Source organism: Bos javanicus, chromosome 7, assembly GCF_032452875.1.
Source record: "Bos javanicus breed banteng chromosome 7, ARS-OSU_banteng_1.0, whole genome shotgun sequence".
NCBI classification, from domain to species: Eukaryota; Metazoa; Chordata; class Mammalia; order Artiodactyla; family Bovidae; genus Bos; species Bos javanicus.
In genome coordinates this window covers 45,359,707-45,386,988 of record NC_083874.1, presented here as the reverse complement: position 1 = coordinate 45,386,988, position 27,282 = coordinate 45,359,707, and the positions used below count along the sequence as shown (strand labels likewise).

The 27,282-nt window shown below is 39.7% G+C and overlaps 1 protein-coding gene across 1 annotated transcript; it reads left to right on the top strand.

The window, feature by feature from the left end:
- The first annotated feature begins 31 nt into the window (after positions 1-31).
- On the top strand, positions 32-24,822 carry PPP2CA (protein phosphatase 2 catalytic subunit alpha). Its single transcript, XM_061423507.1, has 7 exons — positions 32-374; positions 14,438-14,647; positions 20,208-20,381; positions 20,903-20,992; positions 21,497-21,658; positions 22,999-23,117; positions 24,072-24,822. The coding sequence occupies exons 1-7, from the start codon at positions 273-275 to the stop codon at positions 24,142-24,144; spliced, it is 930 nt and encodes a 309-aa protein (XP_061279491.1). The 5' UTR covers positions 32-272; the 3' UTR covers positions 24,145-24,822.
- Positions 24,823-27,282: the final 2,460 nt, after the last annotated feature.

Genomic DNA, 27,282 nt, shown 5'->3' with positions numbered 1-27,282 from the left:
CACCCCGCCGCCTCCTGACGCCGGGCGTGACGTCACCACGCCGGCGGCCGCCATTACAGAGAGCAGAGCTTCGGGGCTAGAGCGAGTGGAGGAGGGCAGCGGCCGGTGGCCGAGCACAGAGGGGCGAGCCAGAGGGCCAGCGCTAGCGCCGAGCAACCGCCAGTACCCTCACAAATACCCCGGGAACCGGCGGCGGCGTGTGCGTGTGGCCCGTGTGCGGGCGGCGGCGCGGGAGGAGCGCGGAGCGGCAGCCGGTTCGGGCGGGTGGCATCATGGACGAGAAGGTGTTCACCAAGGAGCTGGACCAGTGGATCGAGCAGCTGAACGAGTGCAAGCAGCTGTCTGAGTCCCAGGTTAAGAGCCTCTGCGAGAAGGTGAGCTACATCTCGGATGGGGGAGCCGCGGCGGGCAGAGCCTTCTCGAGAAAGAGGGCGCCGTGGGGAGGGTGCAACATGGCGGAGGCCCCGGCCCCCCGAGCCTCCCGGACCCGCGCCCGGCACGGCCCGGAGGCGGTTCCCGGGCGACCCGGCGCCCCCTGCCTCCCGCGCAGGGATTGGTTGTCGCTGCCACGGCCGCCTAAAATGGCGCCGTTCACTCAACTCCGGGGCTTTAGAGCTTCCCGGCCTTGGCGCGGGGAGAGATGGCTGGGGGGAGCTAGACCCTGTGGGTCGGAGTTGGGGAAGGTTTAGGTAAGAGAACTTGGGTTCTATGGGTTGGGAAGGTTTAGGTAAGAGAACTTGGGTTCTATGAGTTGGGAATGGGGCATGGAACTCTTCTCTGAGGTGAGTAAGAGGCTTTTTTTTTACTGGTTCTCTGGCCTAATTCTCAGGTCCAGAGCTGTCCAGAGGCTCCCCGAAAGGCAAGCTTGTAGACCAGATCCCAGGTCCTACCTAAAGGCCCCACAGCTTTAAGTACTGTCTCTCTCTTCTGGAGACTTAAGGTGTGTTTTCAAAGAATTTTAAGATGGATCTCGAACCTACGAGTGTCAGAGGTGGTAGTTATAGGGAGGAGTGTAACTTCTTTTTCATAGTTGGAAGAAATGGAGAATTTGGTGAGTCATACTCCATAAGGAACTTTGGATTGGAAATCAAGTGTCAGTTTATGATTTATATGCTGACTCAAATTGGGTAGTGTGAAACCCTTCTCTAATCCTAACGTACTTGGCATTTTGCCATTTATTTTTTAAATGAGCACCATGAACTGAAAGAGCAGCAAATGTTGTGTCCTAGCTCCTTGTTGGAAAAGTTGTGTATTTGTGACTTTAAATAGTGATAGTAATAATAATATATCTTGATTGAGCTTTTACTGTATTCCAGACATTGTGCTTAGTGTTAAAATAATTTATCTCACAGATGTTGAGATTGGAATGTTGTAGTCTGTTTCAGCAAATGCATTTTAAGTTACCTAATTCCAATTTCTTTTTCCCACGGAGTTGGGGAAACAGGTAGCCTGTTGGATTTAAGTCCTATAATTCAGTTTTCTAAAGTAGAGAAAATGATGAGCTCCACCATGAATGCTTCAGCTTAACCTTCTCAAAATTACCTTTGTAGCATCTCATTTTAGTTTCACAGAATTGTGGAATGTCAGCCTTTCTGGAATAGTGAAGGTAATTATTAGACAGCAATTATGCTGACTTGCGGTTTAATGTGAGTTTGATGTATATGCTCCTAAAACAGGCTGTTTCAGATACTATTCTGTGAGTAGTTGCAATTTAAGTGAGTCTAATTCAGATATGTTTATTCCCAAGCTTCGACAGAAACTGCTAGTTGATGAGGTGGCACATCATCTCACTGAGCTGAATTTTAATAGGAACAGTGTAGTCTTCTGTTGCTTCTTGATCCTTAATTCATGTGGATGACATTTGTTTTAAAGGGTTAGAAATAGACTTTTAAGGATCACTTAATGTATAATGTTAGGTCTTAGTGTTTAGGTACTACTGTAAGTGATGATTTTAATGACTTCTAGGGTTGAGTTCTTACTCTGTATAATGACTTTGAGTCAGCAGTTGGCTCGGTGACTAGTCATTTGCGTAGAAAACATTGCAAGAGAGCAAGGATGTAATTAGAAGCCCACTGAAATGTGCGATAGACCTGGACACTAGTCGTCTTTCTGCCACCAAGTAATTGTGTCTGACCTTGAGGCAGCCACTTCACTTGGGCCTCCTGTCTATAAGCTAGAATTAAAACAGATGTGCCAAGGTTCTTGCTAATCTGAGATAGTACGGTTCTATTTTAAATTAGTACTGTATTTAAATACTGAAAAGTTACTAGATATCCATGACTGCTTGCTTTTATGAGAAGAATGAAAAATAATCATGCTTGTCCTCAAGGAGACTGAATCTAGTTGGAAATCAGTTGTAGGTGGACCACGAGGTAGAGTGTTCTTGTTGGAGACAACAGAAGATACTACTGGAGTTACAGTGGGGTGCTGAAGCTTGATCTATTTGGTAAATGGCCATTGTTTCCCACCTTTGTAAAATTTAGATGTGGTGAGATTAATCAATTTATGCTTAATTCTCCATTGCTCATTTACTGCATCAAGATTTTAATTCTTAGAGCCAAAAAAAAGGAAAAAATACTTGAAGCTAGATTTCTAAGTCTTGGATCCTTTCAGGGAGATAACCACACAGCTTTCAAAATGTTTTTAACTTGTTAAGTATTCCAAGTCTTAGAGTTCTATTAATCTTTCAAGCTAAGTTAATTTGAAGGCAGTTTTTTAGGTAGACGAGACAAGTTAAAGTACATGACTTACCATCTTTTGTTCAACTCTCTTTAGTGAAAGAGAAAAGTTCTCTTTTCACCATTAATATTTGTATGACTAGTAGTGCATCTAGTGAAGGCTACAGATTTTGAAAACCTTGAAGGAAAAACTTTGATTAGTATTATAGTTTTTTTCTTTTTTCCCTTTTTGTTTTTAAAGAAAAGATACTTGGTGGAGATGGCTAATTCATAATTTCTTTAGTTATGAGAAGAAAAGTGTGTATTTATAAACAAGAGTGAATATGGTTTTTATGCTTTTAACTAGTTAAGATTTTCTCCCCCCAGGATGTGATCTATATCAAAGCCAAGGATGATGTTGTGTGCCTAGCGCTAGTAAACAGTCTTGTTTTGTTCAGCAGTGGTTTCATTTAGGTATGGTTTTTGGCCTTGTGCTTTCATGTCTTACCAAACTTGTGGAGAATGTTGTTTGTATCCAGAGGAGTTCTTTACCTAGGCATGCTATTTTCTATTGCTGTACAAGCACTATAAATAAAATGCAGTATTAGTCTTCCTTCTGGTTGGATGACCTGCAAAATACTTGACCAAGGTTAAATTCCTATATGAAATGGGTAATATATTTTTGTGAGTCTGTGTGTGTGTGTTTAATTTAAAAGGTTGTTTGACTCATTTCCATAAAGGTAATTTGAATATCAAGAACAAGCAGTTGTGGGGCCAGCATGGTACAACATACTGTTTTCATCATACTGTCACGTACACAGTTCTCTTAACAAGCTTATGAAACAGTTATCCTCATAGATAGAAACCACACCTCAGAAAGGTAAAGAGACTTGGCTACAGTGACTGAATTCAGATTGCCTAGTTGTATAGACTTTAAGCCCAGTGTTCTAGTCTTACTGCACAGCCTCCCTCTCTTCTGAGGTAGTGTTAGTAATGAAAGATGCAGATGAATTGAGGCCAGATTGAATTGCAGAATCCTCAGCTGTGTAAAAGAAAGTATAATTTTTGTTCTGATTGCTTGAAAGCTTCCTATTCATGTCACATACTGTTGTCTCACTCTGTCCTGGAGGAGGAAACAGTAATTATTCTTCAATATTGGATGTGGCTAACTGCATTTGCCTCTCAAATAAGATTAGTGAGGTGAAAACCCCAGGTCATTTTCTGTGTATTCTAAGATAGTGTAAATCATGATCCAGAGAACGAGCTCTAAAATATTCTAATAAAGCGTAACTGACATTTATATTGTTCATTACAGCTTGTTAAAATGCCTTTCTTTTTATCCTCATAGCTACCTTGATCAAGGCTGTCTGCCTGGGTGTATTTTGTGATCTTCCAGGCATGAATCAGTAGTGCAGTTGTCTTTGAGTTGACTTAATGAGGAAACACTAAAAAGGTGAACAGATCTTTTTGGACACACGAATTTCCCCCCTCCCCCAACTCTGCCTTTGTTTCTCTGTCAGAATCAAGAGTTCTGTGTCTGCAAATACGGGCAGTAGAACTAAGGTGAAACTCATGCTATAAAAAGAATGACGGGCACTGGAAGAGCACTTGAGATAACTCTTGTTCGGTGTTCTTTTTCCTGGTTTTACTGTAAGTCAGGTTTGTCAGTTACTTGTTGAGGAGTATTTATTTAGTTTTGAGGAGATAAACTTTAAGGAAAACCAGGAGACATTGGGTTTGGATTAATGTATGGTGGAGAGGTGGTCTCTCTTGAGGGTGCTGAGAAGTAGGAGAAGTTACGTTTGGCATAGAATCAACCCCCCTCCTTTTACTATTTTCTTTATATTTAGAGCTGTTTCTCTTATTTGCACCTTTTTTCCTTACCATTTCTCATTATCATCCTTTTGTGAAAAAACCTCAACCTGCAGTCCACTGGACAAGTGAAATCTGAAATAGAATATAACTGTGAAGGGGATTTCAACTTCTGGAGCAAAAGTTGTAGCAGAGACTGAAGTAGAGAGAGGTCTGGTAGCCAGTAAATGGCTGGGGTGAGTGAGGTCTGAAAGGACTGGAAAAAGCAATCTAGGACTGACTGCTTAATTTTTTCACAGTACAAAGTTGCTGTTGCCCATTGATTTATTGGTATTGTGATTTGGAATGGATGAATAAAGCAGTGACAGATATATCTGCATCTGGGTATTTTCTAAACTATACATGACCAGCTGACCAGTCACTCTGGCACACCCTGTCCCCACCTCTGCCTTAGTCATTTAGTTACTACCACCAATGGGAACTTTTACCTTTCTGTTGTCGAGAGGCCTGAAAGAAGATTGACAACCTTTTTTCTAGAGTGCCTCTGAAAGATAAACAGTAGATAACGTAGTCATGCAAAGTGTAGTTCACACAAGTTATGGAGTGTCAGTAATACTGGTAACTGTGACAGTGTACATTTGTCTTTGGAATACATTCAACCAAAATTTTTTATACTCTCCTTATATGTGCTATTTTCACTATTTAAGTTTGTCTAAATAGTGTTATTGTTGTAGGGATTTGTTATTGCTCTGTAGCAGGGTTTTGGATTAGTCAGGAGATTGAACTTGTAAGCTCCAGATAGGGAAGATTTTAGAATTTTTGTGCTAGTGGCTATCAGGTTAATTGTCTTTCTCTGCTGCCCATCATCTGTAAACTAGCAATGTTGCCTGCTATCTGTTGGGGGGCTTTGACTTCCAATAAAAAAGCTTTTTAGTGGTGAAAGTGAAAGTCACTCCAGTTGTGTCCGACTCTTTGCAATCCCATGGCTTGTACAGTCCATGGAATTCTCCAGGCCAGAATACTGGAGTGGGTAGCCTTCCCCTTCTTCAGGGGATCTTCTCAACCTAGGATCGAACCCAGGTCTCCTGCATTGCAGGCAGATTCTTTACCAGCTGAACCACAAGGGAAGCCCAAGAATACTGGAGTGGGTAGCCTATCCCTTCTCCAGTGGGTCTTCCCTACCCAGGAATCCAACAGGGGTCTGTCTCCTGCATTGCAGGCGGATTCTTACCAACTGAGCTATGAGGGAAGCCCTTTTAAGTGATGAAAAGAACTTTAAAGGTCCTCAAGGCTAAGTCACCTTTCACAGATGAGAGAAGAGATCAGACTCAGTGAGGATGAATCTCATTCAGGATGGATTCTTGTGAAAAATTTTTACCTGTGTATATAGCAACATTTCTCAGTTTAGTAGATTAACATTTTTTTTCCTACGCAGAAACAATTGGGACTGTTTAATTCATGCACATGGGTATGTTTGTTGGTAGAGATGTAGGCCAGCCTGTTGCAAGTGAGGCATTCTGCTTTAAAGAAAAGGTCAGGACTTCCCTGGTGGTCCAGAGACTGGGAATCTGCTTGCCAGTGCAGGGAACACAGGTTCAGTTCCTGATCTGGGAAGATCCCACACGCATGAGGCAACTACTGAGCCCACGTGCCACAACTGCTGAAGTCTGGGCGCCCTAGTGCCTGTGCTACCTAACAAGAGAAGCCACTGCAATAGAAGCTCACACATACCAACAAAGAGTAGTTATTTCTCTAGTTGCTTGGGGCAGCTAGAGAAAGCTCGTGAACGGTCATAAATAAATAATTTAAAATATAAGTTTTTTAATGTTCATTTTGGTCAGAAGTAAGATGGTTATTTGACAGAAACAGATGGGAAAACATCACATATTCTCTTGATAGAATTTTAGGATTCCCCTCATCCCTGATCTTTTTCTTTCCATTAGACCCTAAATCAAAAAGCAAAGTGTGAAAGTGAAAGTTGGTTAGTCGTGTCCAAATCTTTTTGACCCCATGGGCTGTACAGTCCACAGAATTCTCCAGGCCAGAATACTGGAGTGGGTAGCCTTTCCCTTCTCCAGGGGACTTTTGAATACAGAATTTAAATAAAAAATGACTGAAATATTTCATAAAATATTAGCGGCATCTGATCAGTATAATTAATGAAAGACTAAGTTTATGAAGAAAGATTTGGTAGTTGGAGATAATTAATTCAAGATTCATTTGCTTCTAGAGCTTAGTAATATGTCCTACCTTATGTATGACACCAAAATAAAAATCTGGTCACATATTTATCACGAACTTAAAAAACTTTTCTATCCATAAAGGCAGTATGAAGCAAAATGAATGTCTTAGGTTATTGAAAAACTTCATTATTGCAAACTTACTGTGCTTTTTATTTTATATTTTGAAATATCTTTCCATGCCTAACCAGGATACCTAACGTGGTTGTTTGACCCTACAGGCATTTTATTTATTTTTACTTCTTATTTTTTTGGTCACACTGAGCAGTATGCAAAATTCCTTGCAGTAGAAGCATGGAGTCTTAAAAAACTTTTCAGATGTCTTTAATTTTTCACTTAAACTGAGAAGTAAAATGCAAAAATTACTTTTTTGTTTGCTTCTCATGTCTTTATGGCTATATTGGTAGAAGATGTATTCATATTCAACTGATTAAAATATGAAATATTAAATTTACTTGAACTAGAGTTCTAATGAACACTAGAATTACCAGATTTTTAATAGAAAGATACCTAGTTTGTGTGGACACATTGTATAGGAGAAGAAATACCTGATGCTATATAAACATGGAATAAAAAGTCTGAACTCTAAATGAAAAGTGTCAGTTAAATCAGAAGATAACACTTCATACCTGAAAGAGCTGAGAATGGGTACGATCTTCCCATTTATTACTGCATAACAAGTTGGGCAGTAGTTGGTCCAGTAGTATGTAGAAAACAAAAAATGTTAACACTGTAATGACAATTGAAAATTTCCTGAAAGAAAATGATTCAAATAAATAATAATACATGGATAGATCGTTCAGGAGCATATTATACAACAGTTTACATTGATATAGGAAACTGGATCAGTATTCAGAACTTTAGGACACAGATTGAGATGGTGGCCACTTGTAAACTGGAAGGGAATACAAAGAAATGAAAATAGCTTTTGTTGGTATGGTAAAATTGAGAAGGCCATATTCTTACAGGTTAACCATGTTTTCCTTGATTTAATAATAAAATGCATAAATACATTGCCTGTTTTTTATTTAAAATGTAAAAATGCATAAATGTGTTGCATAGCTTTTTCTGCTGTGTAAATTACATAGAAATGATATCACTATTGCATATCCTTAAGGAAATTCAGAATGGCTGAAGAATCTCTTGTTCATGTTTTGTTTTATTTGCTTTCCTTGAAAAATATTGGCTTTGTTGATCTATTGATCTGTTTTCAGTCTGATTTGTTTGCAATTTCACACTGTTATGGAGAAGGCAATGGCAACCCACTCTAGTACTCTTGCCTGGAAAATCCCATGGATGGAGGAGCCTGGTAGGCTGCAGTCCATGGGGTCTCTAAGAGTCAGAAATGACTGAGTGACTTCACTTTCACTCTTCACTTTCATGCATTGGAGAAGGAAATGGCAACCCACTCCAGTGTTCTTGCCTGGAGAATCCCAGGGACGGGGGAGGCTGGTGGGCTGCCGTCCATGGGGTCGCACAGAGTTGGACACGACTGAAGCGACTTAGCGGCAGTAGCAGTCACACTGTTATGGTGGTTAGGGATAGTCCATATCTAAGAATATAAAACTATAAAAAATATTAAAGTCTATAGGTCACTGACCTTATTACCTGATGGTTTTATAGTAGGTTGAAAATAAAATGAGATTTCTGAATCTGAACTCAGAATGCTGAGAGGATGTTTATAATAAGTTATTGTTTCTGAAGGTTACTGTCCTTTGGGTGAATCTTTAAGTTTTAAAATTTTAGGACATGTAAAAAATTTTAACTTTCCACAGTTACTTGTGATAAGCTCTTATTAAATGGAATAACTTGTTTCAGTTTTGACTTTGTTCTGGGAAGGTACTACCTTGATTTAAGTCATATCAATCTGTATCATTTGACTGAATTTCAGTAGGGGTCCAATAAAGCAATATGGTGCTAGTTACACTAATTTTTAGAACTTGATCTTCATTCTTTTTTCAAATATTAATTATGTTAGCTGAGACTTTGAAGTCCTTGAGAAGTGTTTTAGGGGAAATAGAAGTTTGGGAGGGGTGTTGCTTTTGCTTCTGTGAATAATTCAGATGACCTGAGGCTTTCAGTTTTGGGAGTTAGAATACCATGAGAGTGAAAAGGTAGTTATTAAATTTTTTTTTAATGTTTAATGTTAATTAAGTTACCTTGAAAGTCTGGTTCTGCCATTTACTTTGAGTATTAAACCAGAGAGTTGAAGTTGTATACCTGTCTTTGAAACTGGTGGTTGGTAGAGGCTTGGACACTAAAGGTGGTGACTCATTAGCGGTCCCTTTGGGTGACCCGTAGAGGGGGCTTCTGTTAGGTGCTTCTGGGATTTATAAGCCCTGACTCCTTGTGATAGCACAGCTTCTCTCAGACATTTCTATGATTAGTTTTCCTGACTGTAGAATAATCTTTAACAAGACGTCTGCAGTCTTTTTTGTTATGCTCTTCTGGGAATTTCATCTTTTTGTGTAGTGATCATCTGAGCGCTGGTAAATTGAGAGAATTTTTTTTTTAAGTGTGTTTTAAACTGGTCCTTTATAAGCTTGACTATTTATTACAATATACTTAATAGTTGGCTGGATTGCATCTGATATATACTACTGATTTCTTCGGGATTTAATTATAATTTTTCTGGTCTAAAATTTGCTGGGAAGGGAGGAGCAAGCTTTGACTTTCCCAGGGTGAGAGTGTTCACTTTATCTTTTACAGTGGCCTTTCCTTTTCGGAGGACAGTGTGGTAGTGTCAACATAAAAATAGTACAAACTGCTGTATATGCTCATAGGTCCACTTCATGGAATCTTCTTTCAGGAAACACGCCTGCATACGGATACAAGGGAGCAGGTACTGGGATATACATTTCAGTACACACTCCTTGTATCCTAATCCTTCAGGAAGTACTTTTACTTCCAGTGTGAGAAATTGACCTGGTCTGTATGTATATGCATTATGAACTCTGAGGAGGCTGCTTTTCCCTTAATATTGCTTCTAGTTTAAAAATGCAAAGAAAACTATTACGTTTCGTGGGAATATAATATGTATATAAAGTTTTAAAATGAGACTTCGGAAGGATATACCTCAGAATGCTATGGTTGGTTATTTTTCCCAAGAAAAGTAGAATTCTGGAGAGTGGTCAGAAGGGATATTTAGTTTTATCTGCTGCTAAAATTTTTTTTACAAGAATGTATTACTGTTGGGACTTCCCTGGCGGTCCAGTGGTTAAAGACTTCGCTTTCCAGTGCAGGGGGGTGTGGGTTGGATTCTAGTCAGAAAGCTAGGTTTCCACGTGCCTGCTGCTAAGTCACTTCAGTCGTGTCCGACTCTGTGTGACCCCAGAGATGGCAGCCCACCAGGCTCCCCCATCCCTGGGATTCTCCAGGAAAGAACACTGGAGTGGGTTGCCATTTCCTTCTCCAATGCATGAAAGTGAAAAGGAAGTCGCTCAGTCGTGTCTGACTCTTGGTGACCCCATGGACTGCAGCCTACCAGGCTCCTCCATCCCTGGGATTTTCCAGGCAAGAAAATCTGGAGTGGGGTGCCATTGGTATAAAAAAAAAAAAAGACAAACTGAAACATAGAACACAAGCAATATTGTAACAAGTTAAAGACTAAAAAATAAAATTGAAGGTAGATAGTGTTTATCATTGTGATTTATCTAAATTTGAAATACCTAAAAGGAACAAATAGCATTTAGACTTTTCTTTTATGATTTGAATAGAAATTTTGAGTAGATTATAAGGGATTTAAGGCAGTTACAAGCTCAGCTCCATGCTCTCTGATGACCTAGATAGGTAAGATGGGGAGTGGGGTGAGAGGAAGGGGATTTATGTATACATATAGTTGATTCCCTGGTGGCTCAGACAGTAAAGAATCCGCCTGCAGTGCTGGAGACCTGGGTAGATCCCTGGGTTGGGAAGATCCCCTGGAGGGAGGACATGGCCACCCACTCCAGTATTCTTGTCTGGAGAATCACCATGGACAGAGGAGCCTGGCGGGCTACAGTCCAAGGGGTCACAAAGAGTTGAACATAACTGAGTGACTAAGCACAGCACACATAGCTGATTCACTTCACTGTATGACAGGAACTACCCAACATTGTAAAGCAATTATACTCCAATTTAGAAACAGTAATCACAGGAAATAATATTTTTAAAAAGGCAGTCATTAATGACAACTTTTTATCATTCATATAGACTATAATCTTGCAGGTACTCAAGTGTCAAGATGTATTTTAAAATTTAACTTCTGGTGGAAGTAAGTGTGGTAGCATCAAGGCAAGATTTACATGGGTTTAAGTAGAACCTATCATTTCATTCATAGTATGTACTGAGGACCTCCCAGGTGGCTCGGTGGTAAAGAATCCACCTGCAATGCAGGAGACCCAGGTTCAGTCCCTGGGTGGGAAAGATCCCCTGGAGGAGAGCAGGGCAACCCAGTCTGGTATTCTTGTCTCGAAAATCCTATAGACAGAGGAGCCTAGCAGACTTGAGACCATGAGGTTGCCAGGAGTCAGACGCAACTTGGCGACTGAGCACACATGTATATACTAGGTGCTGATAACATTAGGCCCAGTATTAATTCCAAATAGACTTAGTAATGGAATATTTAATAATAGAATATTCTGCTTTTCAGTAATAATGAACTGGGAAGTTGGAATTACTGTAGAGAGATAGAGTATATGTATTTCTTAAGAAATGCCTCTTTTTGAAACGGAATTTTTTTTCTAAATTTAAAAATGTTAGATCAAACTAATTAACATTTCTATGTCAGTGGTTGATAAGTGTCCTGAAATAGTCTCCCCAGAATGTTCAGGGACTTCAAAATAGTTCTTCTTAAGCTTGACTGCACCCAAGAAAGCATAGGGTAAGGAAGGAAGACTTATTTATGCTTGGATCCCACCCACGAAGATTCTGACTTAATTGGGAGAAGTAGTAGTTGGGCATCTGAATATTTTTAAAGGTTTTCTAAGTGACTTTTTAATGTGCTGCTAAGGTTGCGTACCACTTCCTTAAAACCAGTCTGTAGGGGACTTACCTGGTGGTCTAGCAGTTAAAAATACCCCTGCCACTGCAGGGGATGTGGGTTCCCTGGTCCGGGAAAGTTGTACATGCTGCAGGGCAACTAAGCCCATGCTGCAACAAGAGAAGCCACTGCAATGAGATGCCCTCGCACTGCATCAGGAGAGTAGCCCCCACTCACCACAACTGAAGAAAGCCCATGCACAGCAACCCAGTGCAGCAATAAGTAAATCAGTCCTTGACATCCATGGTTGTTGCTCACACTGTAGTGAGCCACAGTGCTCTCCCTGAGAAAGTCTTGTACCTTCTGTAGTAGCTCCCCCAGGTGGATGTGTTCTGCCTTCTTTTACTTGAGAATAAAATCCCTTGTTTGTCAGGCTTCTGTCCTCAACCTAGATACTTGGGCTTTTTTCTTCACAGCTATTACCTGTTGTTTCTTCATTATCCAGAGAACTTGGGTACCATTTTCTAAGCCTGTACTTGTGCCATTGTCCTGGGAGACATTCAGGGCTTTCCCTAAAGACGCCAGTACCTATCTAGTATCTCAAAATAGTTCTTGATCCTCTGAAAATAAGAAATGCCTTCAACATCTGGGGCATTGTTCTAGCGAGGTGCTGTGTGGTCAAGCAGTCCCCAACCTTTTGACATCAGGGACCGGTTTTATGGAGGACTATTTTTCCATAGAGGAGGCTAGTTTGAGGGTGATCCAAGCATGTTACATTTATTGTGCACTTCATTTTTGTTATCATTACATCAGCTCCACCTCAGATCATTAGGCATTAGATCCCAGAGGTTGGGGACCCCTGGTTTAGACAGTGGTGGATAAAGTGAATCTGGTGATAATTTTTAAGCTGTTACTTTGCTTGTTACATGGCAAGTAAATTGGAGGAGGAAGACTAGAAAGAGGGAGATCATTGTGGAGGCTAACAGTAATCCAGGTGAAATGATGGTCATTTGGATCAGGATGTTGACAAAATATGTAGAAGCATACGGATTGAGATATGTTTTGGAAGGAGTCAGGCAAGACTTGTTGGTCGTTTGGTCCCTCAGTACTGGTGGGTGACCTTTAAGCTCTACTCCACCTCAGGTATCCACAGTCATACCTCTACTTCTGAAATCCTAAATTCACTCATCAGATCTTCTGTCTGTTGGATCTTTGTTTTGCTACTACTTTAGACTTGTTTTCAGTCCATATCCATGCTCTGTTCTCCCCCTATATTTCCTACCTGGATGACCAGCTGTCATTGTGGTTTGCCTGGATGCAACTGACGTATTTCCTGGGATTTAGGACTACCAGTGCTAAAATCAGGTGGCTTGTTGCCCTCACCTTAGTCTGCCCTTGTCTGTTTTTCCATACTGTGCTATAACCATGTTAACCTTTCCTGGTTAATTCCTTGGACTTTAATACTGCATCTACTAATTGTAATCATTCCCCAAATCCCCCTCACCAACCCTGGCTTGAGAATGATCTGTCTTACTCACTATACCTCCAGGGACTAGCATGGGGTCTTGCACAAAGTGTCACTCATAGTCTAGCAAATGAGTGGTTATCTCCCAGTCAATCCACAGTTTTTAGCATACAGTAACAGGAAGATCCCTTGAGGAAGGGAATGGCAACCCACTCCAGTATTCTTGCCTGTAACATTCCGTGGACAGACCATGGGGTTGCAAAGAGTTGGACATGACTGAGAAACTAACACAAGTGATTAATAAATGTGTGTTGGAAATAAATGAAAGAGTTTCTACTGAGTGGAATATTATGTTACTCTTAAAACTAATGTTTGGAACTTCCCTGGTTGTCCAGTGGTTAAAATTCTGCCTGGCAGTGCAGGGGACATAGGTTTGACCCTGGTCCTGGAAGATCCCACATGCTGAGGAGCAATTAAGCCCCTGTGCCACAACTACTGAGCCTACACGTTCTAGGTCCCTCACGCCCCAACTGCCAAGCCTGTGTTCCGCAACAAGAGAAGCCAACACAGTGAGAAGCCCACACACTGGAATGAAGAGAAAGCCCATGCGTGGCAAGGAAGACCCAGCACAGCCAAAAAGATAATAATTAATCAGCAAGAAATAAAGATAAAAATTGAGTTTCCTGTCTTTTTTTAAAGTAATGTTGGAATTTGTGGTTAATGGGGAAATGCATAGGATGCTAGTTTTCTAAAAGCAGCATAAAAACCATGTATATTGAATAGTCACAGTTGTAAAACAGTAAGTTTGTACTTTGATATTAAGAGGGTAAAAACAAATTACTAAGTTTTAATATCTTCCCCATAATCTTTTTTAAATAAAGTAGGCCTAAGAAACCTCTCCACATAGCCGGAAATCCTAGAGTATATTGTAGTTAGAACTCTAAAGCTGAGGAACTAGGTACCTGAGTGTCTTGTTCCGTGTGACTGCTAATAATGATCTCTTTAGCATTTAGTTAGATGTCAACTGGTAGGCCTAAAACTTGGGGTACTGATGGGAAGAATGGGACTGTGCGCCTTGATGCATGTTTTTCCTGAGATCAGGGATGAGATAGCTGTTGAATAGATTTTAGGTGTGTCTTGCCTTTTTGTTTTGATGGGGTCATAATTATCTGCTTTTTCATCTTATGCTGAGCCTGCCCTTTAAAGCTGTATTAAGTGCAGCTTGTATCTTAAGTGTAGCTAAACATATCTTTGTTTATGTTGTTTAATGCTAAGTGTCTTGGTTTATTTTTTCCATCTGTAGGCTAAAGAAATCCTGACAAAAGAATCCAATGTGCAAGAAGTTCGATGTCCAGTCACTGTCTGTGGAGATGTGCATGGGCAATTTCATGATCTCATGGAACTGTTTAGAATTGGTGGCAAATCACCAGATACAAATTACTTGTTTATGGGCGATTATGTTGACAGAGGATATTATTCAGTGGAAACAGTTACTCTGCTTGTAGCTCTTAAGGTAATTTCAATTTTATATTTGAGCATTTTGAACTGGATATGACAGCCCTCTTAAATGTCCTTTTTCCCCTCCAGCAGTGATTTGTGGTCTTCTCTATCTGCATGTTAGATTTTAGAATAAATCTCCACATTTAGGAATCTAGATATTCAGGTTTTGGACTTAATAAATCATGTCTATATCTTCATTCTGAATGTGAGGGAATGGTACAGAATATAAAAATGAGTTATTTTCTAAGGAAAAGAATGCCTCAGATGATTTAAAAATGCTAGAGGGCTGGTTAAATAGAAGTTTTATTTAATAAATTGGAGTTAGAACAGGTAATATAATTAACCTTTCTAGATATTTTTGAAGCATATTCACTAACAGAGCAGCACATTTCCAATATTGGCATGTTTATATCCTCTGACTCAACAACCATGTAACTAAATTGTACTGAGGAAGAAGTTTTAAGAGGAAAGAAGCTTTGCCTATATGAAAACGTAAATTGTAGCATTATCTTTAATTCAGAGAAGGAATTGATATAAATAACAGTAAGTGAATATCTAAAGTATGGCTTATCTCAGTGGAATAGTTTGCAGCTGTTAGACATGACATGATAATCTAGTACAATAGAAAAGATAGAGAAATCAAGCTGTTTTATACCAGTTGTAGCTTTGGGAAATATACAGAGATTTGAAGGTAAAACACAAAATGGTAGAAAATATTTTAGGATAACCTTTCGCTTAAATTATTAGACTTTTCTTTTGGGTAGATAATTTTTATTAATATGTAAAAATGGTATGATGACTGACAGCATTTTCTAGTACTGGAGAAGCACTGAGATGTGGTTTTGGCAAAAACTGAATTTTGAGCAATTGACAGAAATGGTAGTGTTGATGAAGCAACTAGTCTGAATCATGTCAAGTGCTGCAAAACATTTTCCGAGGTCATTATATTCTGTATCTGTAAATTGAAGGAGTGGAATTAAATGATGGAAAGTTTCTGCAGTGACTGTAGATGGTATGAAAGCAATCTTGCAAGCTAACCTATACTTAAAGCCCAGGATGAGTCCTAATGCTCAGAGGAAGAATAAATACACTGCCTTTTAAGAATTCATGTTTGGGTCTTCTCTGGTGGCTCACTGGTAAAGAATCTGCTTGCCAGTGGTGCAGGGGACACAGATTTGATCCCTGGTCCATGAAGATCCTGTGTGCTGCGGGACAGCTTTCTCGGTGTGCCAAAAGTACTGAGTCAGTGCCCTAGAGCCTGTGAGCCACAACTCCTGAAGTCCGAGCACCCTAGATCCCATTCTCTGCAACAAGAGAAACTGCTGTAATGAGAAACCCATGGGCCTAGAGAGTAGTTCCTGCTCGCTGCAACTGGAGAAGGCCTGTGTGTGCAGCAACAAGACCCAGTGCAGCCATAAATAAATAAAAAAATTTTTAATAGTAAACACCATTATGTTCATTATGTTCATAACATAACCATCAGTTATGAACTGAATTTGCCACTACCACCTCTTCCCCAAATTCATGCTGCATCCTAACTCCCAGTACCTCAGAATACCTAGCTGTATTGGAGATGGGACCTTTTGAAGAGGTAATTAAGGTAAAATGAGATCATATGGGTCACCCCTAATCCAGTATGACTGGTGTCCTTGTAAGAGGAGATAGAGCACAAAAACAGTGGAAAGAAACGTGGAGAAGATGGCCATTTCCTAGCCATGGAAGAGAGACCTCAGAAGAAACCAGCCCTGCTGACACCTTGATCTTGGACTTCTAGCCTCTAGAATTGTGAGGAAATAAATTTCTGTTGCTTAAATTCAGACTTAAATTGAAGAAAGTAGGGAAAACCACTAGACCATTCAGGTATGACCTAAATCAAATCCCTTATGATTATACAGTGGAAGTGAGAAATAGATTTAAGGGACTAGATCTGATAGAGTGCCTGATGAACTATGGACAGAGGTTCATGACATTGTACAGGAGACAGGGATCAAGACCATCCCCATGGAAAAGAAATGCGAAAAAGCAAAATGGCTGTCTGGGGAGGCGTTACAAATAACTGTGAAAAGAAGAGATATGAAAAGGAAAGATACAAGCATCTGAATGCAGAATTCCAAAGAAGAGCAAGGAGAGATAAAGTCTTCCTCAGTGATCAGTGCAAAGAAATAGAGGAAAACAACAGAATGGAAAAGACTAGAGATCTCTTCAAGAAAATTAGATACCAAGGGAACATTTCATGCAAAGATGGGCTCGATAAAGGACAGAAATGGTATGGACCTAACAGAAGCAGAAGATATTAAGAAGAGATGGCAAGAGTACACAGAAGAACTGTACAAAAAAGATCTTCACGACCCAGATACTCAATGATGGTGTGATCACTGACCTAGAGCCAGACATCCTGGAATGTGAAGTCAAGTGGGCCTTAGAAAGCATCACTACGAACAAAGCTAGTGGAGGTGATGGAATTCCAGTTGAGCTATTCCAAATCCTGAAAGATGATGCTGTGAAAGTGCTGCACTCAATATGCCAGCAAATTTGGAAAACTCAGCAGTGGCCACAGGACTGGAAAAGGTCAGTTTTCATTCCAATCCCAAAGAAAGGCAATGCCAAAGAATGCTCAAACTACTGCACAGTTGCACTCATCTCACATGTTAGTAAAGTAATGCTCAAAATTCTGCAAGCCAGGCTTCAGCAGTACATGAACCGTGGACTTCCTGATGTTCAAGCTGGTTTTAGAAAAGGCAGAGGAACCAGAGATCAAATTGCCAACATCTGGATCATCGAAAAAGCAAGAGAGTTCCAGAAAAAACATCTATTTCTGCTTTATTGACTATGCCAAAGCCTTTGACTGTATGGATCACAATAAACTGTGGAAAATTCTGAAAGAGATGGGAATACCAGACCACCTGACCTGCCTCTTGAGAAATCTGTATGCAGGTCAGGAAGCAACAGTTAGAACTGGACATGGAACAACAGACTGGTTCCAAATAGGAAAAGGAGTATGTCAAGGCTGCATATCGTTACCCTGCTTATTTCACTTCTATGCAGAGTACATCATGAGAAACGCTGGGCTGGCAGAAGCACAGGCTGGAATCAAGATTGCTGGGAGAAATATCAATAACCTCAGATATGCAGATGACACCACCCTTATGGCAGAAAGTGAAGAGGAACTAAAGAGCCTCTTGATGAAAGTGAAAGAGGAGACTGAAAAAGTTGACTTAAAGCTCAACAATTCAGAAAACTAAGATCATGGCATCTGGTCCCATCAGTTCATGGGAAATAGAAGGGGAAACAGTGTCAGACTATTTTTTTGGGCTCCAAAATCACTGCAGATGGTGACTGCAGCCATGAAATTAAAAGACGCTTACTCCTTGGAAGGAAAGTTATGACCAACCTAGATAATGTATTCAGAGAAGGCAATGGCACCCCACTCCAGTACTCTTGCCTGGAAAATCCCATGGACGGAGGAGCCTGGTAGGCTGCAGTCCATGGGGTCGCTGAGGGCACGACTGAACGACTTCACTTTCACTTTTCACTTTCATGCATTGGAGAAGGAAATGGCAACCCACTCCAGTGTTCTTGCCTGGAGAATCCCAGGGACGGGGGAGCCTGGTGGGCTGCCGTCTATGGGGTTGCACAGAGTCAGACACGAATGAAGCGACTTAGCAGCAGTAGCAGATAACATATTAAAAAGCAGAGACATTACTTTGCCAACAAAGGTCCGTCTAGTCAAGGCTACGGTTTTTCCAGTGATCACGTATCGATGTGAGAGTTGGACTGTGAAGAAAGCTGAGTGCCAAAGAATTGGTGCTTTTGAACTGTGGTGTTGGAGAAGACTTGAGAGTCCCTTGGACTGCAAGGAGATCCAACCAGTCCATCCTAAAGGAGATCATTCCTGGGTGTTCATTGGAAGGACTGTTGCTGAAGCTGAGACTCCCAATACTTTGGCCACCTCGTGCGAAGAGTTGACTCATTGGAAAAGACTCTAATGCTGGGAGGGATTGGGGGCAGGAGGAAAAGGGGATGACAGAGGATGAGATGGCTGGATGGAATCACTGACTTGATGGACGTGAGTCTGAGTGAACTCCAGGAGTTGGTGATGGACAGGGAGGCTTGGCGCGCTGCGATTCACGGGGTCGCAAAGAGTCAGACACGACTGAGCAACTGAACTGAACTAAGCTTTCTAATCTCTGTTATCTTGTATGGTAGTCCTAGCAGACTTAATACAGGGGAAAGGAAACTTCAGCAAATAATGCTGGAACTGTTGGGTATCTGTATGCAAAAAGGTAACTTAAGCTCCTCATACTCTACAGATGGGTCAAAATTAATCAGAGGTCTCAATCTGAATTACTAAAACTGTGAAACTTCTGAAATAATACATAGGAGAAAATTAGTTTTGTATCCTTGGGTTTGACAAAGATGATTTAGGTATGCTACCAAAAGCACAATCCATTAAAATGCCGATAAATTAGACTTCCATCAAATTGATTTTTTGTTCTTCAAGAGACACCACTAAAAAAAATTTGTATTCATATATATTTTTAAAACCTAACTCAATAAGAGAACAAATAATTTTTAAGTGGACAAAATATTTGAATAGATGTTTCACCCATGAAGGTGTATGAATGGTCATTAAGTACATGAAAAGATGGTCAAACCTTAGTTATCAGGGAAATGCAAATTAAAGTCAAAATTAGGGCCAGGGACTTCCCTGGTGGTCCAGGGGGTAAGACTGCTCCCAGTAAAGGGGTTTCAGGTTCAGTCCCTGATTGGGGAACTGAGATCCCACAGGCCATGTGTGGCACAGCCCGAAATAAATAAGACCCTTTAGAATAGTTTTCATGGGTAAGGCTAGTCATACCAAGTATTAATTTGTTGAAGATACATTAGAACCATAGGAATCCACCCAAGAGAATTGAGAGCATATATGCATACAAAAATTTCTTACATGGCAGTAGGATCATAGAAACATTCACAATAGCCTTAAACTGCAAACAGTCCAAATGTTCAGCCAGCTGATGAATAAAAAGCCAAAACAGTGTAGTCATATAATGGAATGCTGTGCAGCAGTAAGAGACAAACCACTAATCAATATACAGATGAGTCTCAAAAATACTCTGCTAAGTTAAAGAAGCCAAACACACAAAAAACTACATTTTGCATGGTTTCATTTGTATGAAATTTCTAGAGAAAGCAAATCTCAAGAGAGTATTAATAGTTGCCGAGAGTGGGAATTGGAAATGATTGCAAACAGGCATGAGGGATCTTTGGGTTAATGGAAAGGTTCTAGAACTGGATTGTAATGGTTGTATAACTAATAAAAAAAAAACTCATGGATGGAGCTTTGCAGCTGATGATTATGCTTGACATAAAGTCGGTGGTAGTGAGATGGGGTTGGCAGATATCCCGTGGGATAAATATCTGTAGGTGTGATTTCACTTTTGTGTGATGTGGGAGTGTGAGATATTTTTTCCAATAAAATTGAAATCCTGTATTTTCCTGTAGAATGTTTGCTGGGTTGTTAACTTGGTTTTGGAAGGAGCCAGCTGTTCATGTTTTCCATTTTTTTGTTTCAGGTTCGTTACCGTGAACGTATCACCATTCTTCGAGGAAATCATGAGAGCAGACAGATCACACAAGTATATGGTTTCTACGATGAGTGTTTAAGGAAATACGGAAATGCAAATGTTTGGAAGTATTTTACAGACCTTTTTGACTATCTTCCTCTCACTGCCTTGGTGGATGGGCAGGTATGTAAGTCTTCTTAAAGCTTATGTTGCCAGTTATTTTCAGACTTCTGCTTTCTTAACATTCAGGCGCCAGTAACTTATTTTTCCATCCTCATGTCCTTCTGGGCCCTTATTTTGTGAGTGGCACTGAACCACGGAGTAGGGTGGGAGATATAGCCCATCCATCCTCTTAGGCTGTTTCTGGACATGTTGGGGAGATGTAATTAACTATTTTCTGGTCCCAGTAGACAAGTGCACAGAGAAATTTCAAGAAAATTCTATGAGAAGGAAAATAATAGTCTATGATGAGGGTAAAGTCAAGATCTGATTGGAGTTTGGGTGCAATAGGGATGGTTTATCATCAGTCAGAAAAAGTATATTCCATAGTTTACAGTGGGATGAAAGAAAGATCCTGCAGAAACAAGCCCAGTTCTGGGAGAACACAGAAACACCAAGGGGCTGAGTGATGTGGGCTACTGTTTGCAGCTTAGTGTATAGTGTTTATTTTAAATGAAGGTAATGTTGGAAACCATTCTTTTCAGATCTTCTGTCTACATGGTGGCCTCTCACCATCCATAGATACACTGGATCACATCAGAGCACTTGATCGCCTACAAGAAGTTCCCCATGAGGTATTACTCTCTTTGATAATAAAATTTTTTCTTTTCAGAAAACTTTAGAAAGAGGAACTGTTCTTAATTGTAACTTAGTTCATTTTATGTATTTTCTTGTTAATTCTCAAAAATCATCCCATGTGGTGTGAGCACTCTCATTGACCCTATTCTTCAGAAGCTAACATTAAGAAACCTGCCAAGATCATGACAGCTCTGGGACTGGGTTTAGGACCGAGGTGATGACTGTTTTCAGAGCATCTACTTTAATTACTAAACTATACTGTTAATTAGTTAGGGCTTGTTGCTGTTGGAACTCATTGGTGTAGGCCGTGCTTCTTAAAGACATCTGGAAATAGTTTCTTACTTATTTGACACAGATACTTTACTATCTGCAAAACCTTTTACTGGTTTTGGCAAACACCGTTCAACAAGTGACTTAGTAGGGTGCTTCTGATTAAATTACTAAGATCACATATTAACCAGTTTTCCAAGAGGTAGTCTAAAACTTAACTTGCTTTTTAGGGTCCAATGTGTGACTTGCTGTGGTCAGATCCAGATGACCGTGGAGGTTGGGGTATATCTCCTCGAGGAGCTGGTTACACCTTTGGGCAGGATATTTCTGAGACATTTAATCATGCCAATGGCCTCACGTTGGTGTCTAGAGCTCATCAGCTGGTGATGGAGGTACGTTTGTTCTTTGACATTGACTTGCTTTTTAAATAAACTTAAGATCTTAGGAAATTTTAAATTATATGGTATTAGTGAGAATATGCATGTATTTTTCTGATTATACCGTTCTGAGTGTACCATTATAGCCTGAGCCTTTTTGATGGAGGTACACTAGAATTAAAATCCCAAGCTTTTGGGGCTTCCCTGGTGATCCAGTGGTTAAGAATCTACTTTGCAATGCAAGGAACACCAATTTGATCCCTGGACCAGGAAGATCCCACATGGGGCAGAGCTAACAAAGCATTTCAGCTGCGACTACTAAAGCCGGAGCGCCTAGAGCCTGTGCTCCAGAACAAGGGGAGCTGCTGCAGTGAGAGCCTGCGTACCACAGCAGAGAGTGGTCCCAACCTGCAATGACTGAGCAGTGCTTGGGAGTTAAGGCTGGGAAAGTAAGGTGGAGGAGATGGAAATACACCACTTTTTAATCTCAATTTTATTACATATATTTAACATGCGTATATATGGAGGAGAGTTTGGCAAGAAATACACCCAAAATGTTTAAGTGATCCTTTGGATGGTAGGATTACAGGTGATTTAAAAGAAGAAACTAAAGGGAAAGGGGCTAAATTCTTAGCGTAAAACATTGATTAAGCATACTTATAAAATTAAGATTCAATTTAGATTAATACTGACACAGCTCTGTGATTATCCATAAAGTCTGACTTTGCTTGGGATAGGGAAAGAAATTTGTGAACAGTACTTTAAAAGTTACTCATACATTCAGGTGAACTTTGGGGGGATGAGGTTGGGGTTCCTAGAGTCATCTCTCCTTCGTATCTGGGCAGTTCAAGTAATGCCTGTAATGAGGACAGAATCAATAAGGTTCTGGTCTCCAGGAGTGTGTATCTGCCTGTACAAGGAATGGCCATATACTCATTCTTATATCATGTTTAGGGCCTTTATAATAAGAAATGTGAGAGAAGTAGTTTATCCTTTTGAGATTGGTGGTTTTGTTTTTTTGTTGTTGTTTTTAGGACTTCTTGAGTTCTGCATAGGGAGTTCCTGGTGGTCTAGTGGTTAGGATTCAGTGTTTTTGCTGCTGTGGCCTGGGTTCATTCCCTGAATGGGGAACTGAGATCCCACAAGCTGTGCAGCATGGCCAGAAGGTGGGGTGGGGTCATTCTGCAGAGTATAGGAAATTATTAAATCATCCAAAAACAAAGCAGTACTTTTTAAAAAACCTTTTGGGGAAAAGGGCAGATCTATTTTCCTTCTTGAAGGGAGTCACCTTTAGTTGTGTAAATAAAGGAGTAAAATAGAGTTGTTGTTGTTTTTCCTGTTCTTTTTCCTTGTAGGGATATAACTGGTGCCATGACCGAAATGTAGTAACGATTTTCAGTGCTCCAAACTATTGTTATCGTTGTGGTAACCAAGCTGCAATCATGGAACTTGATGATACTCTAAAATACTCTTTGTAAGTATTCACACCTGAGTAGTTGGTTACCATTACTTGAATATTAGTTTTAATGGGAGGTTTAATAGTTCAAGAGTTTATGCTAAATCCAGATTCCAAACAGATTTTTAGGTTTCCTTTGAAATACATCAACAGAAACCTAGACCTTAATATGAATTATTAGGATCTTAACTTTTAAACCTATACTTTTATTGTAGAGTAGATAAATCCTGAGGATGAAATGATTATATATACAGTACCTTAGGCTCTTTAAAATTTGTTCAGTAGAATCTTTTCAAATGGTCTCAGAAGGAACCACAATGTATAGAAGCATATCCTCTGGCTGATGTTGCCTTGGCTCTTTTGAGGAGGCATACAGCTAGAAAACGCATGTAAAACGCATGATAAAGCTATAATTAGGGTCCTATTATGCAAGTCATTGGATAGAAAAAAGTGTAAAAATGTGCATAAGAATGAAATGTACAGCATGTGGAATACAGTCGAATAATACAGTAATAACTTTGGTGACAGGTGGTGGTTAGACTTACATAGGTGACTCTTGCTGTAATTAATGTATAGAAATTTCAAAACAACATGTTATACTGCTGCTGCTGCTGCTGCTAAGTCGCTTCAGTCGTGTCCAACCCTGTGCGACCCCATAGACGGCAGCCCACCAGGCTCCCCCGTCCTTGGGATTCTCCAGGAAGAAGGCTGTATGGGTTGCCATTTCCTTCTCCAATGAATGAAAGTGAAAAGTGAAAGGGAAGTCGTTCAGTCGTGTCCAACTCTTAGTGACCCCATGGACTGCAGCCTACCAGGCTCCTCTGTCCATGGGATTTTCCAGGCAAGAGTACTGGAGTGGGTTGCCATTGCCTTTTCTACTATGTTGTACATCTGGAACTAAAACCGAGACTAATATTGATATAAATTATCAGTACATTGATGTTTTAGAGCAAATATGTCTTTGTTTTTCAGCTTGCAGTTTGACCCAGCACCTCGCAGAGGCGAGCCACATGTTACTCGTCGTACCCCAGACTACTTCCTGTAATGAAATTTTAAACTTGTACAGTATTGCCATGAACCATATATTGACCTAATGGATATGGGAAGAGCAACAGTAACTCCACAAGTGTCAGAGAATAGTTAACATTCAAAAAAACTTGTTTTCACACGGACCAAAAAGATGTGCCATATAAAAATACAAAGCCTGTCATCAACAGCCGTGACCACTTTAGAATGAACCAGTTCATTGCATGCTGAAGCGACATTGTTGGTCAAGAAACCAGTTTCTGGCATAGCGCTATTTGTAGTTACTTTGCTTTCTCTGAGAGACTGCAGATAAGATGTAAACATTAACACCTCGTGAATACAATTTAACTTCCATTTAGCTATAGCTTTACTCAGCATGACTGTAGATAAGAATAGCAGCAAACAATCATTGGAGCTTAATGAACATTTTTAAAAATAAGTACCAAGGCCTCCCCTCTACTTGTGAGTTTTAAAATCGTTTTGTTTATTTTCAGGGATACCGTTTAATTTAATTGTATGATTTGTCTGCACTCAGTTTATTTTCCCTTCTCAAATCTCAGCCTCATGTTGTTCTTTGTTACTGTCAGAACCTGGTGAGTTGTTTTGAATGGAACTGTTTTTTTTTCTCCCTGCTGTAAGATGATGTTACTGCACAAGAGCACTGCAGTGTTTTTCATAATAAACTTGTGAACTAAGAGCTGAAAAAGTCAAATTTTAATTGTATCAATGGGCAAGACTGGTGCTGTTTATTTAAAAGATACATCAATTGATAAATTTTAGAATCTGTAGAATTCTAGGAAAAAATAAAAATCAAGGCCACAACATAATCTCTCTTGTAACTCCTTGACATTCTTTAAATGAATTGCAGGACTTGTAGTCCAGATAGTATAATTTGTCAGATTGCCCACATGCTCTTTGTGGATTCTTCCTGCATATTGTCTGCAAGAAAGGAAGTGAAATCTGTGTGCTCCTTCAGTAAGACCTGATTGTAAAACCATATGAATCAAGATACAACATGTTCACATTTTGTTGAAAGCATGTTTTCAGGTAGAGCTTAACAAACTAATGTGTCTACTTAGCAGTCACTGCAGTTTCTGGTAGTAAATATTGCTGTGTAAAATGGACATTTTAAGACAATTGAGAGATTGGTAAGTTTTTAACAAATACTTGTACATTGCTTGTCACATGACCTTACAGTTAAATTGTCTCCGATAAGATATAGCTCTTAAAATATTTTCCTCTATTAATTTTAAGTTCTTTAAATGATACTAAATCAAATGAAAAACTATTACTGGATCATGGTTTAGTGTTATGCACATTCACCCAAGGATAAAAATGGCATTTGAAATGAAGTGGCAGCGATAAACACATAATGAGTTCCCCCCCCAGCCTGTCTTTTATCCTTTGAATAGTATTAGGAAGTTGAAATAGATACTAATACTTGATTGTTTTAAGCTACCAGGATAAATAAACTTCAGGACACTTAATTGTGTAGGTGTAGTAATAAAAGTTTTGCTTTGTACTGTGGTGAATTTGGAACTGATGAGGAAATTTTTTGCATTTCTCTAAGATCCTTGAAGAAAATACACACATACACAGTATATTTTTTTAAGTGGTCCATTCTCTTCTCTGTTCTAATTGACAATATTTTTGGTAGCTCGTGGAGTTGATTGTCCAGAAGACCTTAGTTTTTCCATGTCTCCGTTTCATTTTGTTCTTAAATGCTTTCATGAGAAATACATCCTTCTCTCTGTCTGTCTGTCTTTTAATCATTTTATGCCTTTTATTTCTGACTGGACAAATAGTTTATTAATGTGCAGTACTGATGATCCAGTGTCCAAGTGATCTAGATACAAGCAGTGGTTTTACAAGTCCTGTGGTTAAAATTTACTCCAAAGGAACTCACGTCTTGTAATTGAGTTTTTATTGTCATCCAGGTACAAATTCTCTAAACTTTGTGGTTAACAGAAAAGGGTTTGTGGGGACTTCCTGGAGGTAAAGTGATTAAGACTCCAAGCTTCCACTACAGGGGTTTAGGGGATCGATCCCTGCTGGAGCAGTTAAGATCCCACCATCCTTTCTGTGTGGCTCAAAAAACCCTACCTGATTATGAACTGGATAAAGAAAATGCATTGTTAAAACGTTGTAAATCAATAATACTTAAGTTTTAAAAAGTTTTTAAAAAATAAAATGCATTGTTAAGTATAGTAAATTTCCTTTAAAGAAATATAATTGCTGTTGGTGATTTCTCAGTAACGGATTAAAATACGATTTTCAGTTCTACAAAGCTGCTTGTTCAAAAAAGGGAGTGTGTGTCTTGAGTATTCTAGACTGAAGAATTGGAGAAATTTGCTTTGGAACTTACTTTGTAAGGGTGAAATGAATCAATAAAATGATGTACTCATTTCTTAGGTTGAATATCCTAAGCAGACACGGTGACTTTTTCTTGATTGCAGTAGGTGTGTTTTGAATGGAAGTGTAGTATGTCAATATTGGATAATTTTTCAGAAAGATCTTCCTGTGGCTTAATAAGGGAAGGATGTTTTTTCCTATTGTTCTTAACATTGATGACCATAGAGATTTTATATCTAGATTTAAGAGCCACTGCTCAGTTTTCCAACTACAAATTGAAGAATACTGGATTTTGTGGTGATTGATGGTGATCATGGGTTTTAGTAAATAATTAAAATATACCATGTGACTGTTCTTTCAGTAGTGACTTAACCTGTCCTGTGTGCTAAGTAGTCCTTCATTTTCAACTGTAATGTGTCCCTAGGGATGGACCTTAAAATTGAGTAATAGGCTTGTTTGTTACGAGGTAGATTGTGTTCTCAAGAGCTAAGATGTTTTTTCATTAAAGCCTTAATCTCTTCTCACATGTTCTTTGATGTATTACTAGCTTTCATGAACTTTTTTTTGGCCACACCACACTACCACACATGTGAGATCTTAATTCCCAGATCAGAGATGGAGCAGACAAGAGTAATGGGAGGAGAAGCTATATGGTGTATTTGGCCTTGAGCAGTCTTTGTTTCTTGGAAGGAAAGTTATGACCAACGGAAGGAAAGTTATGACCAACCTAGATAGCATATTAAAAAGCAGAGACATTACTTTGCCAACAAAGGTCCGTCTAGTCAAGGCTATGGTTTTTCCATAG